This window comes from Pungitius pungitius, chromosome 18 (genome assembly GCF_949316345.1).
Source record: "Pungitius pungitius chromosome 18, fPunPun2.1, whole genome shotgun sequence".
NCBI lineage: Eukaryota > Metazoa > Chordata > Actinopteri > Perciformes > Gasterosteidae > Pungitius > Pungitius pungitius.
Genome location: NC_084917.1, coordinates 9,732,067 through 9,757,822, shown reverse-complemented (window position 1 = coordinate 9,757,822; position 25,756 = coordinate 9,732,067). Strand labels below are relative to the sequence as shown.

General features: G+C 44.5%; 4 protein-coding genes across 4 annotated transcripts; 3 read left to right on the top strand and 1 right to left on the bottom strand.

Annotated features, from left to right (window-relative positions):
- The first annotated feature begins 269 nt into the window (after positions 1 to 269).
- LOC119226430 (neurofilament medium polypeptide-like) lies at positions 270 to 5,098 on the top strand. Its single transcript, XM_037484400.2, has 3 exons — positions 270 to 1,521; positions 2,215 to 2,339; positions 2,453 to 5,098. The coding sequence occupies exons 1-3, from the start codon at positions 463 to 465 to the stop codon at positions 4,293 to 4,295; spliced, it is 3,027 nt and encodes a 1,008-aa protein (XP_037340297.2). The 5' UTR covers positions 270 to 462; the 3' UTR covers positions 4,296 to 5,098.
- A 3,771-nt stretch (positions 5,099 to 8,869) lies between these two features.
- On the top strand, positions 8,870 to 14,340 carry LOC119227025 (neurofilament medium polypeptide-like). Its single transcript, XM_037485472.2, is given in 4 exon segments — positions 8,870 to 9,958; positions 10,413 to 10,537; positions 10,626 to 13,882; positions 13,885 to 14,340. Coding segments are annotated over 4 exon segments (4,542 nt in total). The 5' UTR covers positions 8,870 to 8,944; the 3' UTR covers positions 14,031 to 14,340.
- A 2,864-nt stretch (positions 14,341 to 17,204) lies between these two features.
- On the bottom strand, positions 17,205 to 19,881 carry nefla (neurofilament light chain a). Its single transcript, XM_037484401.2, has 4 exons — positions 18,688 to 19,881; positions 18,435 to 18,559; positions 17,837 to 18,276; positions 17,205 to 17,738 (listed from the first exon to the last, which is right to left on the bottom strand). Exons 1-4 carry the CDS (start codon positions 19,741 to 19,743, stop codon positions 17,476 to 17,478), a joined length of 1,884 nt encoding a protein of 627 aa, XP_037340298.2. The 5' UTR covers positions 19,744 to 19,881; the 3' UTR covers positions 17,205 to 17,475.
- A 3,232-nt stretch (positions 19,882 to 23,113) lies between these two features.
- Positions 23,114 to 24,909, top strand: pgam2 (phosphoglycerate mutase 2 (muscle)). The gene is made up of 3 exons (XM_037485457.2): positions 23,114 to 23,623; positions 23,749 to 23,929; positions 24,414 to 24,909. Exons 1-3 carry the CDS (start codon positions 23,207 to 23,209, stop codon positions 24,581 to 24,583), a joined length of 768 nt encoding a protein of 255 aa, XP_037341354.1. The 5' UTR covers positions 23,114 to 23,206; the 3' UTR covers positions 24,584 to 24,909.
- Positions 24,910 to 25,756: the final 847 nt, after the last annotated feature.

Below are 25,756 nucleotides of genomic sequence, written 5' to 3'. Positions count from 1 at the left end.
CAGAGAAAGTGGAGAAACTCTTTCAAACTGTTCAAAGGTATATATTGCTTCTTTGAATAAAGCTATAGTAAAGATGATTATATACCTTACTATACGGCTATACATTTTTATATCTTTCTTAATCAGACGTAGCGCTTACAGCCCACGTGGTTCAGACGGAGCGGGACCACACACCAATAGCAGACAGCCTGAGGGTGATGCTCAGCCCCCTCTCTTCAATCTATGAGCCAAACAGAACTGCTTGGACTTGCCTTGTTGGCGACAGAGCCTCACATATATAAGGCACCGGCGTTGGGTGTCTCATTCGCCGAGAGAGCCATACACCACTCACCAGCACACATACATATACATAACGCACATAACACACACACACACACACACACAAACACATACCCACCCACATAAACTCGCCCAACGCCGCCCCCTTCCCCCCTTATTCCGTCTCACATCAACTTAGACCGGATGAGCTACCGTCTGGACACAGTCGGGAGCCCTTTCAGGAGAACTATGGATACCAGGACCACCCGCTACGGCTACAGCCGCTCCGGCGGTATCCCGTCCAGCGGCTTTCGCTCCCAGTCTCGGTCCCGAGCAAGCCCGGGCTCCACCGTGACCTCGTCCTACAAGAGAAGCGTGAACATGCCGGTGTCCAGAATGTACAGCTCAACGGTGCACAGCTCCGGCGACAGCGTTGACTATGGTCAAACCTCCATGCAGAACGGAGACTACAGGCGCGCTAACGAGAAAGAGCAACTTCAGGGGCTCAACGACCGGTTTGTCGTTTACATCGACAAGGTGCACTACCTGGAGCAGCAGAACAAGCAGATCGAGGAGGAGATCCACGCACTGCGGCAGAAGCAGGTGTCGCGCTCCGAGCTGGGCAACCACTACGACCAGGAGCTGCAGGAGCTGCGCTCCATGCTGGAGCAGATCCACCACGACAAGGCGCAGATCCAGCTTGACACCGACCACATCGAGGAGGACATTCAGCGGCTCAGGGACCGCTTTGAAGAAGAGGCTCGCATCAGGGAGGAGACGGAGGCCATAATCCGCGTCCTGAAGAAGGACACGGGCGACTCAGAGTTGGTGAAGTCTGAGTTGGATAAGAAAGTTCAGTCGCTGCAGGACGAGATCGCCTTCATCCGCAACAACCACGAGGAAGAGGTTAGTGACCTCATCGCCCAGATCCAGGCGTCTCAGGTGACCGTGGAGAGGAAAGACCTCCAGAAGACGGACATCACCGAGGCTCTGCGAGAGATCCGCTGTGAGCTCGAGGGCCACTCAAACCAGAACCTGCAGCAGGTGGAAAACTGGTTCATGTGCCGGTTCTCCAAGCTCACCGAGGCTGCAGACCAGAACAAGGACGCCATCAAGTCCGCCCGCGATGAGATAACCGACTATCGCCGCCAGCTGCAGTCCAAGACGGTGGAGTTGGAGTCCATCCGCGGGACAAGAGACTCACTGGAGAGGCAGCTGAATGACATCGAGGACCGGCACAACAGCGATCTGTCCAGTCTGCAGGTAGGAAACAGCTACGGAGCCGTGCGTAAACTGTTGATATGATACTTGTTCCATGATTCAGTTTAAAAATGCCTTCATTGGGGGATGAGTCGGTATGAGCGACGTATAGATTTTGAAATACACGTTTTTTTCCACTTAACATTTTCATCTAAGGGACTTAAAAAGAGCAAACTTCATTAAACCAAAACTGATCAGGTTTTGTGTTCTAAATCGCAGTTACGTTCCTGTTTTGACACATTGTCGGCTGCGTAATGATCGCATCGTTACGAGCGCTGACGTCTTACCAAATAACTCTCCAATTGTCAGCAAATGGTTAAAGGGAAACACTGCAGCAGCAGACTCCCCCCTTCCCCTCTATTGCTGAGTCAGAGGCATGGGTCGATGCTGTGTCCTTACATTACGTCATTGAGATCTGGGGGTGGGTGTGGAGTTGGGTCTGCATTGAGCTGTCCTTGAGAGAGTGACGCTGTGAACAACAGTCATTAATGACTATTGTTTTGCGTCAGATGATTGCGTTGAGGCAAAAGGATTTGGTGCACATTGCATACATTTCGGAAAAAATGTACAGGCAAATAAAAGATATGTATAATAATATAAGAGGGCTAAAATAGTGTAATAGTTTTATTTTATTTTTATTTATTTGCTTTGGAAGGTCATCATATTGTACTTAACCAAACCTCACTTTTTTCTCAGGAGACAATTCACCAACTGGATAATGAGCTCAAGAGCACCAAATGGGAGATGGCTCGTCACCTGCGCGAGTACCAGGACCTGCTCAATGTCAAGATGGCCTTGGACATTGAGATTGCTGCATACAGGTAGCCTAAATGCTCACATGCAATTGGCATTTTTTTATAGCAGAAATAAATAATATTTGCAGCTATTTAACCAAAATGGTACCCTTCATTATGTATACATGTGCTTTCCTCAGGAAACTCCTTGAGGGTGAGGAAACCCACTTCAGCACTTTCCCTTATCGTCACCCGACCCCTACCAAAGTCTCTAAGCCTAAATCAGACCCTCCCAAGCTGAAGGTGCATCACAAGTTTGTGGAGGAGATCATCGAAGAGACGAAGGTTGAGAATGAGAAGTCCGACATCGACGAGGCCCTGGCGGAAATAGCACAGGAGCTGTCTGCTACGCTTGGAGGTGGGGAAGATGAGGGTGAGGAAGAGGAGGGGGAAGAGGAAGGAGAAGGTCAAGGTGAGGAGGAAGAGGGAGAAGGCGTGGAGGAGGAAGTTCTAGCCTCCACAGGGGCCAAAGTTAGCTCTAGCAAATCCACTCAGGAGGAAGAGGAGGATGGACAAGGTGGCGATGAGGAGGAAGAGGAAGAAGGAGAAGATGAGGCTGAAGATGAGGAGGGAGGTGATAAAGGAGACGGAGAAGAGGAAGAGGGAGAGGAGGAAGTTGAGGAGACAGTCTTATGTTCTAAAGCTCCAGAGTCTAAAGGCTCGCCTGACAAAGAGAAAGCCGGAGACAAAGACAGCATCGAAGGTGAGGAGGAAGCTGCTGCTGAAGAGGAAGATGGCGATCAGGATGAAGATGCAGGTGGGGACGAAGCATCCAAAAGCGGGGATGAAAAAGAGGAAAAAGAGAACATGGACAAAGCCAAGGAAAGCGACAAAGGAGACAAGGAGTTAAGAGATGATAAAGAAGAAGAAGCTGTAGCCAAGATAGAAGTTCCAAAAACAGAAGCTGCAAAGCCTGAAGCTTCAAAGTCAGAAGCTCCCAAGTCAGAAGCTCCAAAGACAGAAGCTGCAAAGCCTGAAGCTCCAAAGTCAGAAGCTCCAAAGTCAGAAGCCACTAAGCCAGAACCTGCAAAGACAGAAGTTGCAAAGACAGAGGCCAAGAAGGAAGAAGCTCCGAAAATGGAGGAATCAAAACCAGATTCTCCAAAGGCTGAATCCCCCAAGTCTGAATCACCTAGACCTACATCTCCTAAGTCTGAATCACCCAGACCTGCATCCCCTAAGTCTGAATCACCCAGACCTGCATCCCCTAAGTCTGAATCACCCAGACCTGCATCCCCTAAGTCTGAATCACCCAGACCTGCGTCCCCTAAGTCTGAATCACCCAGACCTGCATCCCCTAAGTCTGAATCACCCAGACCTGCGTCCCCTAAGTCTGAATCACCCAGACCTGCATCCCCTAAGTCTGAATCACCCAGACCTGCGTCCCCTAAATCTGAAATACCTCGGCCCGATTCCCTTAAATCTGATTCTCCCAAGCCTGCCTCTCCTAAATCTGAGTCCCCCAAAGAAGGTTCACCAAAGCCTGGATCCCCAGAACCAAGCTCCGTAAAAACTGAGTCCACCAAGTCAGACTCCTCCAAACCAGAATCTCCAAAAGCTGAATCCCCAAAGACCGCCAAGTCAGAGGTCCCAAAAGCTGCTGATGAGAAATCAGAGGAAAAGAGAGACCCAATAAATGACAAGGACATGGAAAAGAAAGATGATGCCAAGAACGTTGACGAAGACAAGAGTAGCCCAGAAGAGAAAGAGAAGAAGGACGAAGGAAAAGATGACGGCGTGATCGCTAACGGGGTGGATGAAAGTCCCGTCAAGGAAGACGTCAACCAGAAAGTGGTGGTCACCAAAACTGTGGAAACGATTACCACCGGAGAAGACGGGTCCAAGCACGTCACCAAATCTGTCACTGTGACCGAGACGATGAAGGAGGAGGTGGAGGAGGTGGTGCAGGAGAAGCTGGTATCCACCAAGAAGACGGAGAAGCACTCCACCCAGTCCATCAAGCAGGTGACAGAGGGAGAATGAGCGGACTCTGGGTCGGAGCAGAAGAAGCAGAGATAAGAAATCACCTCAGAACTAACATTACAAAAAAAAAAACATCATACAGCTAGAGCGATGTAATAAAGATAACCACTCGCAAACATACAAATGAATCATAGAGAGAAGCCAAAAGTTAAACGCTATAAATTTCAAAAATGCATGTTGATGGACAGCTTTAAACGGGCATCGCTGCCAATGCGGCAATGAACTAGCGGGACATTTTATCCTCTTTTTCTTTCTTTTAGCAGTTCACGGCGAGCTCATGGGGGTGGGGGGGGGCCTCTGCATGCTAGCTAAAGACAGGGGAGAACTTTACTCACAATTGTATGTATGGTAGAAACACACTGTAATAAGACTGTAGGGGGCGGGGGGGTGGGGGGGTGTAGGTGTGGGACAAGCAGGTGGGAAGGTTCCTCCACACAGGCACTTGCTGTACTGGTACTGAAGAAGCCTTACTTGACATGTGATGGTAACAACTGAGCCAAAAAAAAACAAGCAGCAATATGATAAAAACATGAACATATAGATCCAGTTAAAGCTTAACAATCCTCAAGAAGCTCCGAGCCTTAAACATGCTTTTTATCAGTGTCTGTTATGTTCACCGGATTGCAACTGAAAAACAAATAAACCATAAACTAATTAGATTTGTGCATTCTTATATGCATAGGATGAACTTGAATTTAAATACAGAAATGAATGAGGTGCTACTTTTCGCAATCCCATGACTTTACTCATCATGAACAATTTCCCAGCAGCATTTGCTCAATAAATGTCATAATGAAGTTAAAGAGATGGTTTCTTGTATGTTTTTTAACACATTAATATGATTGCTTGGTGTACTTTACGTCATATCACATCAGTATAGTTAACAATAAGTAATGAAGTTCTAGATGCCACCTGAATTTGTTCATTAAAATGCTGCATTAAGATGTATGATTATTTATCAGAACAAAATAATTTTATTAACAAAAGCAGCTCACAAAATTGAGTTTGATAAATAATTGATGATGAGGACATTTTTTACTCATCATTACTGCTGAAAGAAATGCATTCAACTTTGTGTTATTTATATTATGTCAACCGTAAAATATGCTATCGCTAAGTGCAAAGAAATACTTAAATGCATCTGCATTTAAACCCACCACCAGGCTGTTTGCATCAGACCTGATGCAGATACTTAATATCTACCCAAGTGAGTAAAATAGAGCAGCTGCCGAATGATGCCAGGTGTCAGAGGATAATGTGCTTCTGTGGGTGTTTGTTTGAACGGTCTCTCATCACATTAGAGAAGATCATCAATGTTTTTGCAAACTTTGTGTGTCTGTGGAAAAGCAGGAATTTAAGGTAAGTGGCCAAAAAAATCAAGACATGATCAGATTCAATAAGTGTCTGTTATGTAAACAGGGTTATAAAAAAGAACAGACAAACACATCAGAGCAATCATTATAATCATAATTTATCTTATTTCGTCTGCAAAAAGCATGCAATAACCGTAAATAATCGCATACCGTTTGTCTACTGTGTGCAGCAATCAGTCACTTTGTCTCAGTTTAGACACATTTAAACCTGGACTGCAACTAAGTAACTATGTAGATTTAGCTGAAGAGCAGCTGTGGTCCTTTGTTGACATCAAAGTATAATAATGCGTGCTGTTTGTCTCCACTTTCTAATGACTAATGAGTTACTATTGAGTATTGAGTTACTAAAGCAAATGCTCTACATTAGTATAATCAAACATATCGGAAAATTCTAGGTGATTTTATTTAGTAATTCCACACGATGACGATTGTATGTGTTAAAGACTTCCATGATTACACATTTACAGAATTTGTTTTTAGTACAGGTGAAACTCGAAAAATTAGAATATTGTAAGATAAAAGCTCATTACTCAGACTCATTACATGCAAAGTGAGATATTTCAAGCCTTTATTTATTTTTATATATTAATATATTAGTTTCACCTTTTGAGGTTGAATTACTGAAAGTAATGAGTTTTTGCACGATATTCTAAGTTTTTGATTTTCACTTGTATGCTAACTTTTAAATTCAACAGATTTGTGAAGTCAGTGATGTACACACATACATGAGTATTTATACATGAGTATTTATTAAAAATTTAACTTTGAAAACCCTAGAAATTAGCTCTTTATTTGAACAAATACTGGACTTATACTTGGAAAGATCTCTCAATTTTATTTTTCGTAGCAGTTCTTTATGTCACATTTCTCTTTTACTCACAGAATTCAGGTAACCAGTTTTATACGAAATGTCAGCATTAATCACAAAATCTTTTTTCCACATTATGCAATTTGTGAACACGCTTTGCTGACATCTTATTTTGAAAATCAGATTTTGTCCGACAACAATAATATTGCTCTCCCGATATGGGCTGCTTAAATGCAATGGATGTCCCCATATAGGTGCACTAAAATAAATATATATATTTTTTTCGAACAGGGCTCAAGTTGCAACCTACTGTATGATTAGAGTTGAGAGGACTTTTCTCTGATCTGCTTCACTCATGAATTGGTTTATTATTTGTCACTGCCAGTGTTCGTAATTGTCTGTCGGAGCAGATTTGGTCGGCCAGGCTAAGCTCCAGCTCCAGGGAGGCGGCTTGTGAGGAGGAGGAGGAGGAGAACCTCACCCGCCCGGGAGAGGGGTACTGCAGACGGGAGGAGGACAGCGGGGAGGCATGGGAGGAGTAGACGGAGTGCGTCCTCCCCCTGCTCACGGCGACACGAGGGGGGGCCTCCACATACCAGCGTCTGGACGGCGAGGCGGAGTAGAAGTGGTCATATCCGATGCTACTCATGGCTGAGGAGTACAGCTGGTCTCCCTCTCCTCTTGGTGTTTGGGCACAGGCTGAGCTTTAATAGCAGGAACATGAGCTCTGATGCAAGCGATTCCCCAAAACTCTGCAATTACCGGCTCCATAGACTTTCACAGCAACAGCAAGAAATGAGACAGACAGGATCGGTGGGGATGAGCGTAGGAGTTTTCTTTCTTTTTTTCTCTCTGTCTGCCTTTTTGTCTCGGGTCGATTTAAAATGGACCATCCTCGATGCATTAGTTGACTAAATTTGCAACTGAAAGCCAAAAAATGGGGCAAGAAAAGGTGATTTGGTGTCCAATGTCTGATTCAGTGTTTAGATAACCTATTGTGTTCAGAAACCCAATAGGTTATCTATTCACATGCTATATCCATTACAAGCAGCATTTTTAAAAGGTGCCGTAGTTATCTATCCCAGATATTTAATTAAAGAAGTGGACAAATTACATATGAAAAATCACTTGGAAGGATGTAAGGATTCTTAGAATGCACAAATGCAGCTGTTTTTGCTGCATCCCTCTACCAATTAGCAATCATTATCACATTGACCACAGTGATCTGAGATAAGAGTGAAGCGACAAGATGGATGGGAGATCAATAGGCCGTCGTTGAGGGGGAGCCACTAGCTGGGCAGCCCCACCGATGCAGTTTAGAGGGACAATGGCTCAGCAAATGGATGGAAATTTGCCTCTGATAGTTAAGATCCCAAAGAGAGCTGAAGGAAAAGTGTGTGCATAGACCTAACAAGAGCAAAAAATGCCGAAACACTTCATAGTGAAGCTATCACAATTTAAGATAAGATCATGTGTTCCCCCGTAAAACAGATAATGTCCCAGGACGACATTTCCCTGCATAAAAAGAACATTTTTTATTTTTTTATTCACTCAAGTGCAGTCAGAATAACTAAATTCCATTTAGTTTCTTTTTATACAATCAATGAATGAATATTATTATGTAATGAATATTATATTGGACCCGACATTAAAGTTTTAAATTATTATTGTATATTACCAATCAGAAATTGCCTAATAATAATAAGTGCAAGCATTACACTGTTGCACTTGTTCATACATGAGTAATACATGAATTAATAGGTATCACTACAATTCATTTAACATTATGCAAACTCCTGCCCCAACAATCACAGGATCACTTGGTTCTCCTCCTGGGTGTTTAGACTTCAAGTGACAAGGGAAAATCTTCCCTTAAACTACAAACCAAAAGTTATCACGTGGTAATTCAAGTTTGTGTATTTATAGTACTTGATTGATCTGTAAGAAAATACTGCTTTCATTTTACCAGGGGAATTGTTCACACCGAGGAAAACAGCTGACCGACGTTTTGCTGATCTCTGTCCTTGGTGCTGAAAAAAAAGGATTGGAAAGAGGATGGTTTTGTTAGATAAAAAATAAAAAATAAATAGAGAAACCCCAATCTTACTCAGGGTATATGTTGCTTCTTTGATCAAATACATTGTAATGATAACTATCTATTAACCTATTCATCTAGATAGATATCTTTCTGAATCAGACTCCCATGTAGCGCTTGCACCTCATTGAGTCCAGACGGCACGGGACACTGGACCAATAGGGTGATGCTCAGCCCCCTCCCTTCGATCTATGGGCAAAACAGAACTGCTTGGGCTTGCCTTTTCAGCAACAGAGCCTCACATATATAAGGCACCGGCGTTGGAGGTCTCATTCACCAAGAGTCATACAGCACTCACCCGCACACATACATACACATAACACACACATAACTCCCCCCTCTGGACACAGTCGGGAGCCCTTTCAGGAGAACTATGGATACCAGGACGACCGGCTACGGCTACAGCCGCTCCGGCGGTATCCCGTCCAGCGGCTTTCGCTCCCAGTCTCGGTCCCGAGCAAGCCCGGGCTCCACCGTGACCTCGTCCTACAAGAGAAGCGTGAACATGCCGGTGTCCAGAATGTACAGCTCAACGGTGCACAGCTCCGGCGACAGCGTTGACTATGGTCAAACCTCCATGCTGAACGGAGACTACAGGCACGCTAACGAGAAAGAGCAACTTCAGGGGCTCAACGACCGGTTTGTCGTTTACATCGACAAGGTGCACTACCTGGAGCAGCAGAACAAGCAGATCGAGGAGGAGATCCACGCACTGCGACAGAAGCAGGTGTCGCGCTCCGAGCTGGGCAACCACTACGACCAGGAGCTGCAGGAGCTGCGCTCCATGCTGGAGCAGATCCACCACGACAAGGCGCAGATCCAGCTTGACACCGACCACATCGAGGAGGACATTCAGCGGCTCAGGGACCGCTTTGAAGAAGAGGCTCGCATCAGGGAGGAGACGGAGGCCATAATCCGCGTCCTGAAGAAGGACACGGGCGACTCAGAGTTGGTGAAGTCTGAGTTGGATAAGAAAGTTCAGTCGCTGCAGGACGAGATCGCCTTCATCCGCAACAACCACGAGGAAGAGGTTAGTGACCTCATCGCCCAGATCCAGGCGTCTCAGGTGACCGTGGAGAGGAAAGACCTCCAGAAGACGGACATCACCGAGGCTCTGCGGGAGATCCGCTGTGAGCTCGAGGGCCACTCAAACCAGAACCTGCAGCAGGTGGAAAACTGGTTCATGTGCCGGTTCTCCAAGCTCACCGAGGCTGCAGACCAGAACAAGGACGCCATCAAGTCCGCCCGCGATGAGATAACCGACTATCGCCGCCAGCTGCAGTCCAAGACGGTGGAGTTGGAGTCCATCCGCGGGACAAGAGACTCACTGGAGAGGCAGCTGAATGACATCGAGGACCGGCACAACAGCGATCTGTCCAGTCTGCAGGTAGGAAACAGCTACGGAGCCGTGCGTAAACTGTTGATATGATGCTTCTTTCATGATTTAGTTAACTAAATCATTAAAATGCCTTGATCGGGGGATGAGTTGGTATGAGCGATGTATAGATTTTCAAATACACAGAATTTTTCCATTTAACTTTTTTACCTAAGGGACTAAGCAAACTGACTTAATGTACTAAATCACAGTTAATTTCCTGTGTTGACACATTTTCAGCTACGTCATAATCACATCGCTGACTTTCTTCAAAAATTACTCTCCAGTTGTATGGAAATGGTTACACGGAAACACTGCAGCAGCAAATGTACAAGCTAATAAGAGAAGGCTAAATCTACATAGTTTCAGTTAAATTTAAAGGTCAATATGTTTGAAAGCTGTTTCCAGTCTTGGTAGTTCACCACTTAATCCACTTTCTACGTGTACGGTTCCTTTTTTTACTCAGGAGACAATTCACCAGCTGGATAATGAGCTCAAGAACACCAAATGGGAGATGGCTCGTCACCTGCGCGAGTACCAGGACCTGCTCAATGTCAAGATGGCCTTGGACATTGAGATCGCTGCATACAGGTAGCCTATATGCTGATATGGAATTGTTTTTTTTCATGCCAGAAATAACATTTGCTGTCATTTCATGAAAACGGTACCCTGTCCTTAGGAAACTTCTTGATGGTGAGGAAACTCATTTCAGCACTTTCCCTTATCTTCATGTGACCTCCTATAAAGACTCTAAGCCTAAATCAGACCCTCCCAAGCTGAAAGTGCATCACAAGTTTGTGGAAGAGATCATCGAAGAGGTAAAGGTAGAGCATGAGAAGTCAGACATCGACGAGGTCCTGGCGGAAATAGCACAGGATCTGTCTGCCACGCTTGGAGGTGGTGGAGATGAGGGGGAGGAAGAGCAGGGTAAGGATGAGGGGGGAGAGGGAGATGACATGGAGGAAGTTGTAGCCGCCACTGAGGGAAAAGTTAACTTCAGCAAATCCACTAAAGAGAAAGAGGCGGATGAACAAGGTGGTGATAAGAATGGAGAGGAAGAAGAAGAAAAGGAAGAGGAAAATGAGCCTGAACAAGGGGAAGGTGGGGAGGTAGGGGATGAAGGAGAACAAGAAGCTGGTGCTGAAGAGGAAGATGGTGATCAGGACAAAGATGCAGGCGGGGACAAAGCAATCAAAAGCAGGGGTGAGAATGAGGAAAAAGAGAAGACAGACAAAGTCAAAGAAAGTGAAAAATGTGTGAAGTGGTTAGGAGATGGGAAAGCAGAAGATGCTGTAGAAGTAGAACTTCCAAAGAAAGAAGCTGCAATGGCAGAAGTTGCAATGCCAGAAGTTGAAACATCAGAAGCTGCAAAGCCAGAAGTGGCAAAGCAAGAAGCTGAAAAGTCAGAAATTGAAAAAACACAAGTTGCAAAGTCAGAAGAAGCAAAGATAGACGTTGCAAAGCCAGAAGTTGCAAAGTCAGAAGAAGCAAAGATAGATGTTGCAAAGCCAAAAGTTGGAAAGTCAGAAGCTGCAAAGTCAGAAGTCACAAAGCCAGAATCTGTAAAGTCTGAATCTGCAAAGCCAGAAGTTGCAAAGCCAGAAGTTGAAAAATCAGAAGCTATAAAGATAGAAGTTGCAGAATCTGCAAAGCCAGAAATTGCAAAGTCAAAATCTACAGACCCAGAAGTTGAAAAGCTAGAAGTTGCAAAGTCAGAAGCTACTAAGGAAGATGTTGCAAAGCAAGAATCTAAAAAGCCAGAAGTAGAAAAGCCAGAAGTTGAAAAGTCAGAAGATATAAAGATAGAAGTTGCAGATTCTGCAAAGCCAGAAATTGCAAAGTCAAAAGCTGCAGACCCAGAAGTTGAAAAGCTAGAAGTTGCAAAGTCAGAAGCTGCAAAGTCAGAAGTCACAAAGCCAGAATCTGTAAAGTCAGAATCTGCAAAGCCAGAAGTTGAAAAGCCAGAAGTTGCAAAGCCAGAAGTTGAAAAATCAGAAGCTATAAAGATAGAAGTTGCAGAATCTGCAAAGCCAGAAATTGCAAAGTCAAAATCTACAGACCCAGAAGTTGAAAAGCTAGAAGTTGCAAAGTCAGAAGCTACTAAGGAAGATGTTGCAAAGCAAGAATCTAAAAAGCCAGAAGTAGAAAAGCCAGAAGTTGAAAAGTCAGAAGATATAAAGATAGAAGTTGCAGAATCTGCAAAGCCAGAAATTGCAAAGTCAAAAGCTGCAGACCCAGAAGTGGAAAAGCTAGAAGTTGCAAAGTCAGAAGCTGCAAAGTCAGAAGTCACAAAGCCAGAATCTGTAAAGTCAGAATCTGCAAAGCCAGAAGTTGAAAAGCCAGAAGTTGCAAAGCCAGAAGTTGAAAAATCAGAAGCTATAAAGATAGAAGTTGCAGAATCTGCAAAGCCAGAAGTTGAAAAGTCAGAAGTTAAAAAGTTGGAAGTTGAAAAGTCAGAAGATTCAAAGATAGAAGTTGTAGAATCTGCAAAGCCAGAAGTTGCAAAGTCAGAAACTGTAGACCCAGAAGTTTCAAAGCAAGAAGCTTCAAAGCCAGAAGTTGAAAAATCAAAAGCTGCAGACCCAGAAGTTGAAAAGCTAGAAGTTGCAATGTCAGAAGTCGCAAAATCAGAATCTGCAAAGCCAGAAGTTGAAAAGTCAAAAGATGCAGACCCAGAATTTGAAAAGCTAGAAGTTGCGAAGTCAGAAGCTATAAAGGCAGATGTTGCAAAGCAAGAATCTACAAAGCCAGAAGTTGCAAAGCCAGAACTTGAAAAGTCAGAAGATTCAAAGATAGAAGTTGTAGAATCTGCAAAGCCAGAAGTTGCAAAGTCAAAAACTGTCGACCCAGAAGTTTCAAATCAAGAAGCTGCAGACCCAGAAGTTGAAAAGCTAGAAGTTGCAAAGTCAGAAGCTACAAAGGCAGAGGTTGCAAAGCAAGACGTTGCAAAGGAAGATGTTGCAAAGCCAGAAGTTGAGAAGCCAAAAGTTGCAAAGACAGAAGTCGCAAAATCAGAATCTGCAAAGCCAGAAGTGGAAGAGTCAAAAGCTGCAAAGTCAGAAGCTGCAGAGTCAGAATCTGCAAAGTCAGAAGCTGCAAAGCCAGAAGTTGAAAAGTCAGAAGATGCAAAGTCAGAAGCTACAAAGGCAGAGGTTGCAAAGCAAGAAGTTGCAAAGGAAGATGTTGCAAAGCCAGAAGTTGAGAAGCCAGAAGTTGCAAAGACAGAAGTCGCAAAATCAGAATCTGCAAAGCCAGAAGTGGAAAATCCCGAATCTGCAGAATCAGAAGCTGCAAAGCCAGAAGTTGCAAAGTCAAAAGCTGTAGACCCAGAAGTTTCAAAGCAAGAAGCTTCAAAGCAAGAAGTTGAAAAGTCAAAAGCTGCAGACCCAGAAGTTGAAATGGCAGAAGCTCCAAAGCCACATGCTAAGAAGGAAGAAGCTTCCCAAATAGAGGAATCTAAACCAGATTCTCCAAATTCTAAATCCCCCAACTCTGAAATACATAAAGCTTTATCCCCTAAATCTGAAATACCTCGGCCCGATTTCCTTAAATCTGATTCTCCCAAGCCTGCCTCTCCTAAATCTGAGTCCCCCAAAGAAGGCTCACCAAAGCCTGGATCCCCAGAACCCAGCTCCTTAAAAACAGAGTCCACCAAGTCAGACTCCTCAAAACCAGAATCTCCAAAAGCTGAATCCCCAAAGACCGCCAAGTCAGAGGTCCCAAAAGCTGCTGATAAGAAATCAGAGGAAAAGAGAGACCCAATAAATGACAAGGACATGGAAAAGAAAGATGATGCCAAGAACGTTGACGAAGACAAGAGCAGCCCAGAAGAGAAAGAGAAGAAGGACAAAGGAAAAGATGACGGCGTGATCGCTAACGGGGTGGATGAAAGTCCCGTCAAGGAAGACGTCAACCAGAAAGTGGTGGTCACCAAAACTTAGAAGACGAGTCCAAGCCCATCACCAAATCTGTCACTGTGACCGAGACGATGAAGGAAGAGGTGGTGCAGGATAAGCTGGTATCCACCAAGAAGACAGAGAAGCGCTCCACCCAGTCCATTAAGCAGGTGATAGAGGGAGAATGAGCGGACTAAGAAATCACCTCAGAACTAACATTACAAGAGAAAAAACATCATACAGCTAGAGCTTAAATTAATTTCTGAATTGCATGTTGAGTGACAGCTTTAAAGGGGCTTTGCTGCCGCGGTGAGGGGCTAGTGAGACAGGAGCTCTCGGAGGTGAGGGGGGGTCTCCGCATGCTAGCTAATGAGAGGGGAGATCCAGTTAAAGTTCAATACAGAAATGAATGAGGTGCTACGTTTTGCAATCCCGTGACTTAACTACAATTTACAAATCCCCAGCAGCATTTGCTCAATAAATGTCACAATGATGTAAAAACAGAGATTGTTTCTTGTCGTTTATATGAATGTATTATTATGTTCGCTTAAAAAGCAGAAGAGTAGGTAGTTTTTGAATGTTTGGAATTACAACTCAGAAAAGAGCCTCATAATAAATGTTAAGTTAATAAATGAGTGGCTTTGGTTTCAAACTGCATTTATTGTCAATATACAACAGACACATATTTTCTTTTTCTGACTCTTTATTTATTTACCTACATATTTACCTTCATGAATTCAATGCTTAACCATATGAAGTTCTAGAGGCCACATTAAATTGACGGATTTAATATGGAATTAAGATTTATGATTAACAATCCGACAAAAATACGGTCATCATCAAAAGCAGGTGTGAAATTTTTTCTGGAAAAGTGAATCGGAAAATCAATAATAATAATTTAATACTATAATGATCAACTAGGAATGTAATTGATCTAATCCAAAATTAAACAGAATTCTTTAATGGTGACCATGTTAAAAGAATGGGATTCCTTTTTTGGCTGATGGTTATTGCTGAAATACATATTTTTTCAGCTTTGGGCTATTTACATTTTGTCAACAGTAAAATAGTGCAAAGAAATACTCTGCATCAACTTTTTAGCATCATACCTGATGCAAAGAGTTTGCTGGTGCAGAATCTCTAAACGTAATATCTACCCAAGGGAGTAAAATAGAGCAGATGCTGGTTGATGCCAAGCGTCAGAGGATAATGTGCTTGAGTGGGTGTTTGTGTGGACGGTCTCTCATCCGAAGAGAAGAGAAGATTAAGATGTGATTATGAAACAGATTGCAAACTGTAGTTTGGGTAAAAGCAGGAATCTAATGCAAGTGGGTGCAAACAAGCCTTTGGGTTATATTGTTTCAAGACATCATCAGTTTCACATCAGAGTTATCATATTAATTATCACTTGCCTTAGATTGTCTACAAAAAGAATGCAATCCACATGATGAGAGCGGCATTACGTACTGTTTACTTTAGTGATTACACATGCTGCAATGCACTGCAAACAACTCAGCAAGCTTTCAGTGGTCGATTTACCAGACACATTTTAGTGAACCAATATGACTTTTACGCTAAACACATTGAAACGGCCTAGAGAAAATATATTACCTAAAGTCCGTGAGTTAAAGAGAAAATATTACATTACTAAAAGTGCCAGCTAAATGTCATTTAGCTGGCACTTTTATCCAAAGCGACTTCCAGACATCCTCTGAGAGATGTAAGTCAGACAGGCAGCGATCCGTGTGAGTGAGTGAGTGAATGAGGGAAGGAGAGGATGTGTTGGTGTGTCATCGGCATAGCTGTGGTAGGAGAAACCATGCGAGCGAATGACAGAGCGGAGAGAGTTGGTGTAGAGTAGGAAGAAGAGGGGACCCAGGACGGAACCCTGAGGAAGTCCAGTAGTAAGAGGACAAGGTTCCGATACAGATCCTCTCCAAGTTACCCGGTAGGTGCGGCCATCAAGGTAAGATGAGAAAAGGGAGAGAGCAGAGCCTGAGGAGAGAGAGGCGGCTCTAGGAGTGTGGAGTTGCTCTGAGACAGCAAGGAGAGCGGTCTCTGTAGCATGGCCCGGCTTGAAGCCTGACTGGTGGGGGTCAAGGAGGTTGTTACGGTGGAGATATAGGGGAGTTGGTTAAAGATAGCATGTTCAAGAGTTTGAGAAAAATGGAAGAAGAGAGACCGGTCTGTATAATTATAAACTACTTAACATAACAGTTTACTGTACCAATTGAGACATTTTCCAATGTAAAATTCCTGTGTTTGTACAGAGAAAAAGTCTTCAAGTATTGAAAGGTTTTATGAAAATTGTCAATGACTCCTGTATGTGGGTTCAGGACATCTCTGACCAGTACTGAGAGGCATTTTTACTGATTTTCCAAAATAAAATGCCTACATTTGTACATCGAAAAAAAATATTTCTGAATATTTTAGGTACTATTAAAAGAGTTTTCTCAATAATTCTAACAGTGATTAAAATATATGCATTCAAAACACCTTTGACTTCTGCATGAGGAAAAAAAAATATATATATATATATATTATATTGTATAAAATACAAATATTTTCTGAAAGAAAGTTCCACATTTGAAGCAATTTTGAATGCAAAATCTAACAAATTGTCCTGGTTTTGGTTTGTATCCTGTTTTATTTTGTAGTTTCATGCCTTGTGTCCCTGGGTTAGCTTCACTTCTGTGATTGTCTGCAGTGTCCCTGATTGTTTCCACCCGTGTCCAATCACCTGCACCCTCCCAGTCTATTTAAGCCCTGTGTGTCATTTGTCCCTTATCGTGTCATTGAATGTCTTGCCTGTGAGTTCATGGTCCCCGTCTGCGTTTTGCCCCTTGGCATTTTGATTTCGATTTATTAAAGCATTTCGTTGTGTGGAGCTATGTGTTTGGGTCCTCCTTCCGGCAGCCCCCTGCATTGTGACAAAATATAGATTTTTAAACACGGCTCTAGTTGTACAACATTAAACTTTGTGTTTGCAAGCACCAAATTATTATCAGAGCTACAATTCCAAGATGATGGAAAAGTGAAACTAAAGGGTATGCGAGACAATTAACATATCTTGTTTTTCCGCAGCTACTAATTTTTTTAGCCCACAAATATTAGAATTTCTTTTTGGGGGATTTCAGTAGTGGGAGGGTTTTTATGGGATCTGCTTCACTCTTGAATTGGTTTATTATTTGTCAGTGACAGTGTTTGTAATTGTCTGACATGGAAATTAGGAATTAGTGAAGACATTTCTCACCAAACACTGGTGGTAATGTGATAACACAAGGTTTACAGTGGCTAGTGACGTTAAGAGTTACATCAAGACTTGTTTATAGTTTAATAAGCAAAACACCAATGACACACAATGCTTTAAGAGGGGTTTATTAAACCACCAAATTTTCACACTCCCCTTTGTAATCAGCAATTACACATTTTATACTCATCAGGAAGTATGCAAACAGGCCTTTATGTACTACTCTTAATATTGGCAAGCAGTTAACCTTGATTTGTTGCTGCAAATGGCGCTTGCACTGTTTTATTGAGCACCATTGAGGATTGAAGAGGATAGCATCTAATGCCGCGACTGGCTATCGAGCCAATGCACAGTCATGGTTGAAGTCTTCGGAAGATTCTGTCTCACTTTTTGCCCTTTGTGCTTGTTTCTTCTGCAGCTTCCGGTTTGGTTACTTTTTCTTCCTCTTTCTCCTTTTTGGCTCCTTGGCCATTTGGCGTCTTTTCTTCTTCTTTTGCATCCCCATCTTTGTCATCGCCTATTTCTGTTTTTACCTTCTGTTGGGCTTCCTCTTTCACCTCAGACTCCTCTGCTTTTCCTGTGTCTTCTTTCTCTTCCTCATCTTTGGCAGCATCTGTCACCGTTTCCTTTTGCTCCTTCTCATCACCTGCACCAATGAATGATACATTTATTATATTGTGTGGTCCAGACTTTATCATTTATTTTGAATTGAGAAATCACAGAACATAAAATCAATGCACTAACCCTCTTCTCCCTCCTTGGCCTCCTCATCTCCTCCCTCAGCCTCTTCATCTCCTTTAGCTTCTTCTTCATCTGCTTGATCTTTATCACCTTCCTCCTCGTCCCCTCCGTCATCCTCTTCCTTCTCCTCTTCCTCTTTGGTGTCCTCTGTTTGTTCTCCTCCCTCTTCCTCCTTCTTCTCCTCTTCCTCCTTTACATCCTCTTCCTCTTCCCCAGGTGGGCTGGCCTCTGCTTGCTGGGCGTGGCTGGAAGAGATGAGCCCCTCAGTGGTGCTGAAGCTGGAGCTGAAGAGGAGTGATGTCATCAGGTAGGAGGGGCCAGAGCTCAGGCTGGAGAGGAAGGGCCGGGCGATGGAGGGTGCTGAGAGGCTGTGGCTGTAGAGAGAGGACATACTCGCAGGCCCTCCTACACTGAAACGAGACTCCTCCCCTTCTAGCAGCTTCCTGTGGAAGTTAGTGAAAATAAAGGTGATGAGCACTGCAAGTAATGGGAAGTGAGCTACTTATTAAACTCTGATAATAGTCTTTGAGCATAGAAATAAACTTGTATGTAATAGTCCAGCTTAGTTCCAATATATGTGTTCACTTTTGCTGCTTCTCACCTGTACGCGGCAATCTCAATGTCCAGTGCCATCTTGACATTCAGAAGGTCCTGGTATTCTTTCAGATAGCGGGCCATTTCATGTTTGGTGCCCCTCAGCTCACTCTCCAACTCTGCAATGGTGTCCTAAATAGAAGGAAGGACAAAAGGCCACACCACAATAAACAAAACAAATACTTTAAGTAAGTACCTCCAAATATGAAAACATCTGGATGGTTGACAGTAGATTGATCACATTAGAATACATTACTGACATGCATAGCATCCATCTCAGCATCCTGCTTGTCCTCCATCTCGTGCAGCTGCCTCTCCAGGGATTCGTTAAGGCCTCGGCATGCATCGATCTCCAGCAGGCGGGCCTGGAGCTGGCGTCGTAACTCTCCTGCTTCCTCCTTGGAGTTTCTCACGGCGTCACTGTGCTGAGCCACAGTTTCTGTCATGGAGCCCACCTTCCCCCTGAACCACTCTTCGGCAGCCTGCATGTTTTTTGCCGCCAGCCTTTCATACTGGGACCGGATGTCCCTGAGTGCTCCAGAGAGGTCTGGAGCTGCGGCCTCAGACTCCACTCTCACCTGCACACCCATCTGGACCTGGGCCTCGAGCTCAACCACCTCACCTTCATGAACCCTCTTGAGGAAGGCCAGCTCCTGTAGAAGAGCTTCGACACTCTTCTCCCGCTGAGCCTTAGCCAGGGCAGCCTCGTCTGCCTCGTGGCGGGTGTCCATCAGCCGGCCCTCGGCCTCTTCACGAGCCAGTCCTTCCTGTTCATATCGACCCTGCAAGGCGCTCAGGGTTTGCTCCAGCTGCTCCCTCTGTCCCAGGACAGCCTGTTGTTCTGCCCTGGCCTCATCCACAGCGGCTCTCAGGGCGCGGGCCTCCTGCTCATACAGCGCTCTCAAGCGGGACGGCTCCGTGTACCTCTGCCTCAGCAGCAGCAGCTCTGCCTCCAAAGCGCGGTTCTGCTGCTCCAGCTCACGCACCCTCTCGATGAAGCCGGCGAAGCGGTCATTGAGGTCCTGCAGCTGGCCCCGCTCTTGGGTGCGCACGGTGCGAAATTCGGAGCTGATCTGGGCGGCCTGGCTAAGCTCCAGCTCCAGGGAGGCGGCTTGTGAGGAGGAGGAGGAGGAGGAGGAGAACCTCACCCGCCCGGGAGAGGGGTACTGCAGACGGGAGGAGGACAGTGGGGAGGCATGGGAGGAGTAGACGGAGTGCGTCCTCCCCCTGCTCACGGCGACACGAGGGGGGGCCTCCACATACCAGCGTCTGGACGGCGAGGCGGAGTAGAAGTGGTCATATCCGATGCTACTCATGGCTCAGGAGTACAGCTGGTCTCCCTCTCCTTTTGGTGTATGTGCGTAAGTGTGCGTGTGTGTGTGTTTGCGTGTATGTGTGTGTATGTGTGGAGGTGTTCAGCGGGCTCAGGCTTCAGCCTCGACTGCTTGCTGCTGCAGCAGCCTGAGCTTTTATAGCAGGACAGTGAGCTCTGACGCAAGCGCTTTGCCAAAACTCTTCCGGCTCGACTGCAGCGGCAAGAAATAAGACCTACAGGATCCGTGGGGATGAGTGTAAGGCTAAAGGAGCTACACACAGACAGGTGGGAAGGTCACAAAAAGACATGTTAAACGAACAATACCTTTGTTGGTCTTTTCATTACAGTGACATTCATCAAAGTTAAGTTTCTAAAAAGTAACATCAGTGTGCTTATGTGGACTTGTACTGCATAAAACTGTTCTATTTTATCTATAAAAACAAAAAACATGGTTAAACCTACTCATCTTATCCTCACTGCAGCAGAGAGGGGAGGGGGTGTCTTGGTTCAACAACAGTGACACAGCATCTCTCCTTCTGTTGTAGAGCAGAACGACAGCCATAGCCTGAACAGACGTGCAATGATACAACCCGATCCAAACAGAAGGGAAGAGGTTTAAGAAGGCAGAAGTTTTTAATTTTTTAAACCTCTTGGTACTTTAATAAACTTGGCCCTAGGCCCTTTGTTTAATTTGTATTGTACATGTGAGTGTTTTCCTTGATGTTTATAGCATTTTCAGCTAAAACTAACAAATGTCACAAGACATTTACACAAAATAAGGATCAAGGTATACAATGTTGTCCTTGAGAATGCAAGCGTTACCAATCGAAAAAGACATAATAGAAATAGTTTTAATAGTTTGCAATGTTTTGCATCATTGAAGGAAGAGTCTTTTAAATATATAAAAGACTAACAGTCCCTCTCATCTGCAGGACAGATACCCTGGCAGGTCAATTACACCGAGCTGCTGACATGCATTTTCTTTTCCAGTGTTTTTGAGGGTGTGAGTGTGTGTGTGTGTGTGTGTTTGTATGGATATGTGTACTTAAAGTATATGTTGGTAGATTTGCAGTGCATTTTCAGCAATAACTGTGTGTGTTTGTGTGTGCATATTCCATAGTGTGACTGCTCCAGTAATTTGCCTATGCAGCAGAGGCCCCTCCCAGTACTCATAGAACAGAAGTGAGGCAGGCAGCAAGACACTTGGGACTCCAGTGGGAGCTGCGTGGACTCTGCTGCAGGCTGAGTCATCGTAACAGTTGTGATCACACAAACTCCCATGTGTACACTCATTCAACAGCAGCTTAATAAAATGTGCATTAGGGCAATTATTTTTTGGCGGACAAAATACATGCAGGAAATGAACGAGACAAAGTAGACCAATAACTTCTCTTCACAAACCCATTTCTGTGGATCTGATTAATGTAAAAGCACAGCCGTAGTTTAAGTTTGAATTCATGCATTTAAACATCCCAGGAACTTTAGGAAACATGGTGATGGCATTACCAAATTCAGCAACCTTGTAGCGTTACATGCTGGTGGTTACGTGCAGGTTGAGGGTTACATTGTCTGACTGATTCAAGGCAATAGAGATGGAGCTGAATAGTTTATCAATATTTATAATTAGTTTTTACACTTCAGAGGCAGATTATTATCATTAAGGGATATACTGCCTATTGGCCAAATTTGCTATTAGATTTCTTGCATATAAGGTGGACAGTGTTCACACACACACACACACACACCTCACAAAACACAGCCTTCAGCCATGCGCAAGACGAACATTGCTGACCTCTAGTGTATGATACATCACACAACATAATTAAGCAGCTGCAGTGCAATCCGTTTCATCACCTGTCCTAACATTCGTCTTGTTCATCTTAAAGGGGAAATTCCATTAGCCTGATACATTTTTCTCAAATCCCGCGTAACATACAGGCCTTTAAGTTCAATAGCCATTCTGTAAATGTATCTACCAGCGGCTTGTTTGGCAGGTGGCCTACAACTGGTTTATCAGCTCCTTGTTGCTGCATAACTATTGCTACGGGAGCAACAGTAACTATGCAATAGATCCAAAACCTTGTAGCAGAGGTTGATGTTTGATCTCTTTCCTCATTCCCACATTGACAACTGTATTTTAATATTCATTCCATTAATGTTAATTTATCGTAGAACCAGTGTGACCGAGCTGCAAAAAGGAGCATGCACAGTACAATAACCCTAATTTCTTATCACACTCAGATCAGACACTCTGGCGTCAGGCCTGGAACTCCAGTAATATCATATTTTTGGAAGATTGTATTCTCCTTTTTTCTCTGGCAATTAAATTATGATCCATATATAATTTAATTAGCTGTGTCCGAGGCATTGACATTGTCTGACAGCCTTGGCTCTGTGGCTTATAGTTTTCATCAGCACTGCCTATCCTCATCTTGGAAGTCTGAGTGCTTCCAGACATTCACATTAATGAAGGATTCCTACAGAATATTCTGTAACAATAGTTTGTCCGAGTGGTGTATCATGTTTCCTGCAAGGCGCAACATTAGACGTTTCTCAACTGTAGACTTTGAATATAGCTAAAACGTTATATGATCATATGTTATATGATCATAATAGAACAACGTCTAGAGGTCGTTGACAGTAATAACACTTTATAAATCCCCCTGTTTGAAATATAAGAGACTTTGGACAGATATGACTCCTCAGGTTGGACCAGGTCGAGGACTTGGAGATGAGTCAAGCTTTAACTTCAATCTTTGAGGAGCTTTTTCCCTTTTAACTGGGACACTTTTGAACACTTGTATTATGCAGTTTCTGCATCTTTTGCCTGTTCTTGATATGTACCTCTATGGCAAGAGCAATGACCATATACTTTGAGAATAGTGAAGAACAGTTGGTAGTCAGTTCACCTGTTAAGTAAGACGAAGCACGTGCGGACACACTGTACGCTGCCTTCTAACTCAGCGGCGTATTGTTTTGCTCATTCATTTCCCCCCAACACAGCCTGTTTTGCCCTGTGAAGAAATACAATATTTACTAAACACATGAAATCCTCAAAGTTGAATGAGCTACAGTTTCTCACTGTTCATTTCAGAACAAGCAACACTCTCTCTGCAGCCAAGTCTGATCTTTACACTTTACTTCTCAGTTTAAAAGTCATGTTGCTATTTTGGCTAAGTATCTGACCTCTGGCCTTCCCAGCCACCACATGTGCCACCAGCCCAGCAGAGGTCAAGTTCTATTGGCCGGCCATGTGTGTCCGTCAGAGCGTGAATGCCCCTCACAGGCTGAAAGTGAAGGAGGCCTTTCTGACACGTGCCGCCACCCCCCAGGCTGCTATAAAAAGAGTGTGGCATGCCGACTTGGGCTCACTGTTGGTCAGACATTGTGTTTGTGCACCAGTTGGAAGGGCTGAGGGAACTGTGTTTGGTTTGGAGTCAACCTCAGGAGAACACAGTGTAAACATGGCCGCTGCCCACCGCTTGGTTATCGTCCGCCACGGCGAGAGCGCCTGGAACCAGGAGAACCGCTTCTGTGGCTGGTTCGACGCCGACCTCAGCGAGAAGGGCGTGGAAGAGGCCAAGCGGGGGGCCCTGGCCATCAGGGACGCGGGCCTCAAGTTTGACGTGTGCTACACCTCCGTGCTGAAACGCGCCGTCAAGACCCTGTGGACCATCATGGAGGGAACGGACCAGATGTGGCTCCCCGTGATTCGCACCTGGCGCCTCAACGAGCGTCACTACGGAGGCCTCACCGGCCTCAACAAGGCCGAGACCGCAGAAAAGCACGGCGAGGAGCAGGTGAAGATCTGGCGCCGCTCCTTCGACATCCCACCTCCACCCATGGAAAAGGATCACCCTTACAACAAAGTCATCAGCGAGGTGAGACAACTGAAACCAAGGCGGGCAGCTCATTTGGAATCCGTAATCTATTAGTAGGTTTCTCTTGTCGGTAAGATATCTAACTTCTGTCCATCGATCTTTTCACTGCTCTTGCCCACCTCCAGTCCCGGCGCTACAAGAATTTGAAGCCGGGTGAGCTCCCCACATGCGAGTCCCTGAAGGACACTATCGCCCGCGCCCTGCCTTTTTGGAATGACGTCATCGCGCCAGAAATCAAGTCGGGGAAGAACGTTATCATCGCTGCCCACGGCAACAGCCTCCGTGGCATCGTCAAGCACTTGGAGGGTGAGTACTACAGTTTGGAGGAGGGTAAAATTCTGTCCTAAAAAAATAAGAAATTATTGATTACATTATAAGATCTAACACCACCAAATTGCAAAGAAAAATAATTTGTTATTTGGGTTTTTGAAAATAGCTTTCATTGTAAAGGCCAAGCAAGGTGATCACTTATCTGAGCAAACACACACACACACACACACACACACACAGTTACAGAGCATAAAAATAGCATGCAGGGACTCCGCTCAGAGACAGGGCAGAGGGTCATGAGCTTGGTTCCCATTACAGTCATGACCTTTACGTATAAAGGTTGTACTCTTTCAAGGAGCGGTCGGACATAGATGAGGGAGTCAGACAGCCACAAAATCATTTCTTTGATTAGAAGTCAGAGATTGCGGCTATTTAATGACCTAAAATACAGAAAAAGACTACATCTCCATTCCCCTCTCTGTTCTGTACGCTGATCTGCTCCATCTGTCCGTCTCTGCAGGTATGTCCGACGCAGCCATCATGGAGCTGAACCTGCCCACAGGAATTCCAATTGTGTACGAGCTGGACGCAGACCTGAAGCCTATTAAGCCCATGGCTTTCCTTGGTGATGAGGAAACCGTGAAGAAGGCCATGGAGGCCGTGGCCGCCCAGGGAAAAGCCAAGAAGTAAGCCTGCGCTGGAGACTCCGTAAGGAGGCAGAAAGAAAACTGTTCCCCCTTCATGCTCCAGCCTGTCTCCCCCCTGTGCATTTGTCCATCTTTGTAGTCCATTCCAGCCGGGGGAACGTTTCGAGGCGCTTTTGGGGACGGCCCATTTTCAGCCAATTAGCCCTGTTTAAATGAAAGACATGAGCGATGACCTGTCAATCAAAGCAGACAGCCCATTACCCCACACTGCAGCCACACATCAATGAGCCCTTTTGAATTGTGGTCAGGCTCCATGTCAAGACCTCACCACTCGGGCACAGCCAATAAAGAAACCCTGTTTTTACATAGGCCTGAGTCTGTTTAACTTCCCTCCTGATCTTATGTCGCTCTCTTTTTCTTTCTTCAAATTACATTGTCGACCTTATCTATTACTCATTTTCAGTTCCCCCCTGTTGGAAATCAGTGGTTTCAGCAAAGAGCAAAGTTGCTGTGAAATGTTATCCAGGACGTAGGGAGCAGGGAGAGAGAGAATCGCATTGAGACAAGTCGATGGGTTCGTGCTGGCAGCCTTCCCAGGATGCAGCTCGACTGCACATCCTCCCTTACTGTCAGAACCCACAGGGGAGAATGATACCTGTAGGCAATAATCCATCATCCATTATTTATAGACAGACGATGAATTACAATATAAAACTGTGGAAGATCATAAGGTATACATATTCTTTAATAGTGACTAGTACTGTATACAGAAGATCACTGAATGCTGAATGTAAAGGGTGTAAATCCAATGCAATGACACACGCAGTCACCAACCCAAATTGACATTTTGGAGTGCACTCTGCCACCGTCACAGACTGAATAAGTAAATATTCATTAAAAGATTTTTAAAACCGGGGACTTGATAAATACAGTATAAGCCCTTTCGAGCTTACGCAGCTGTTTTGCTTTGTAGAGGTAAAACTTGAACAATTACTGCTGGGTTGTGCGTTCATTTGTTTCCCGTCCGTGTGGGTTAAAGGTTTATTTTAGACCAACTACAGTTTCTTTACATCCAACATTAGGAATAATCATTTTCATATAAACATTTTCCCTCTTTCACAAAACACCAGTAAGACACTTTCCGTAGTGAAGCTTTCACCTTTATTTTAGGATTAGAACAAAGTCACACGAAGACATTTCTTTAAGAATATGCAAC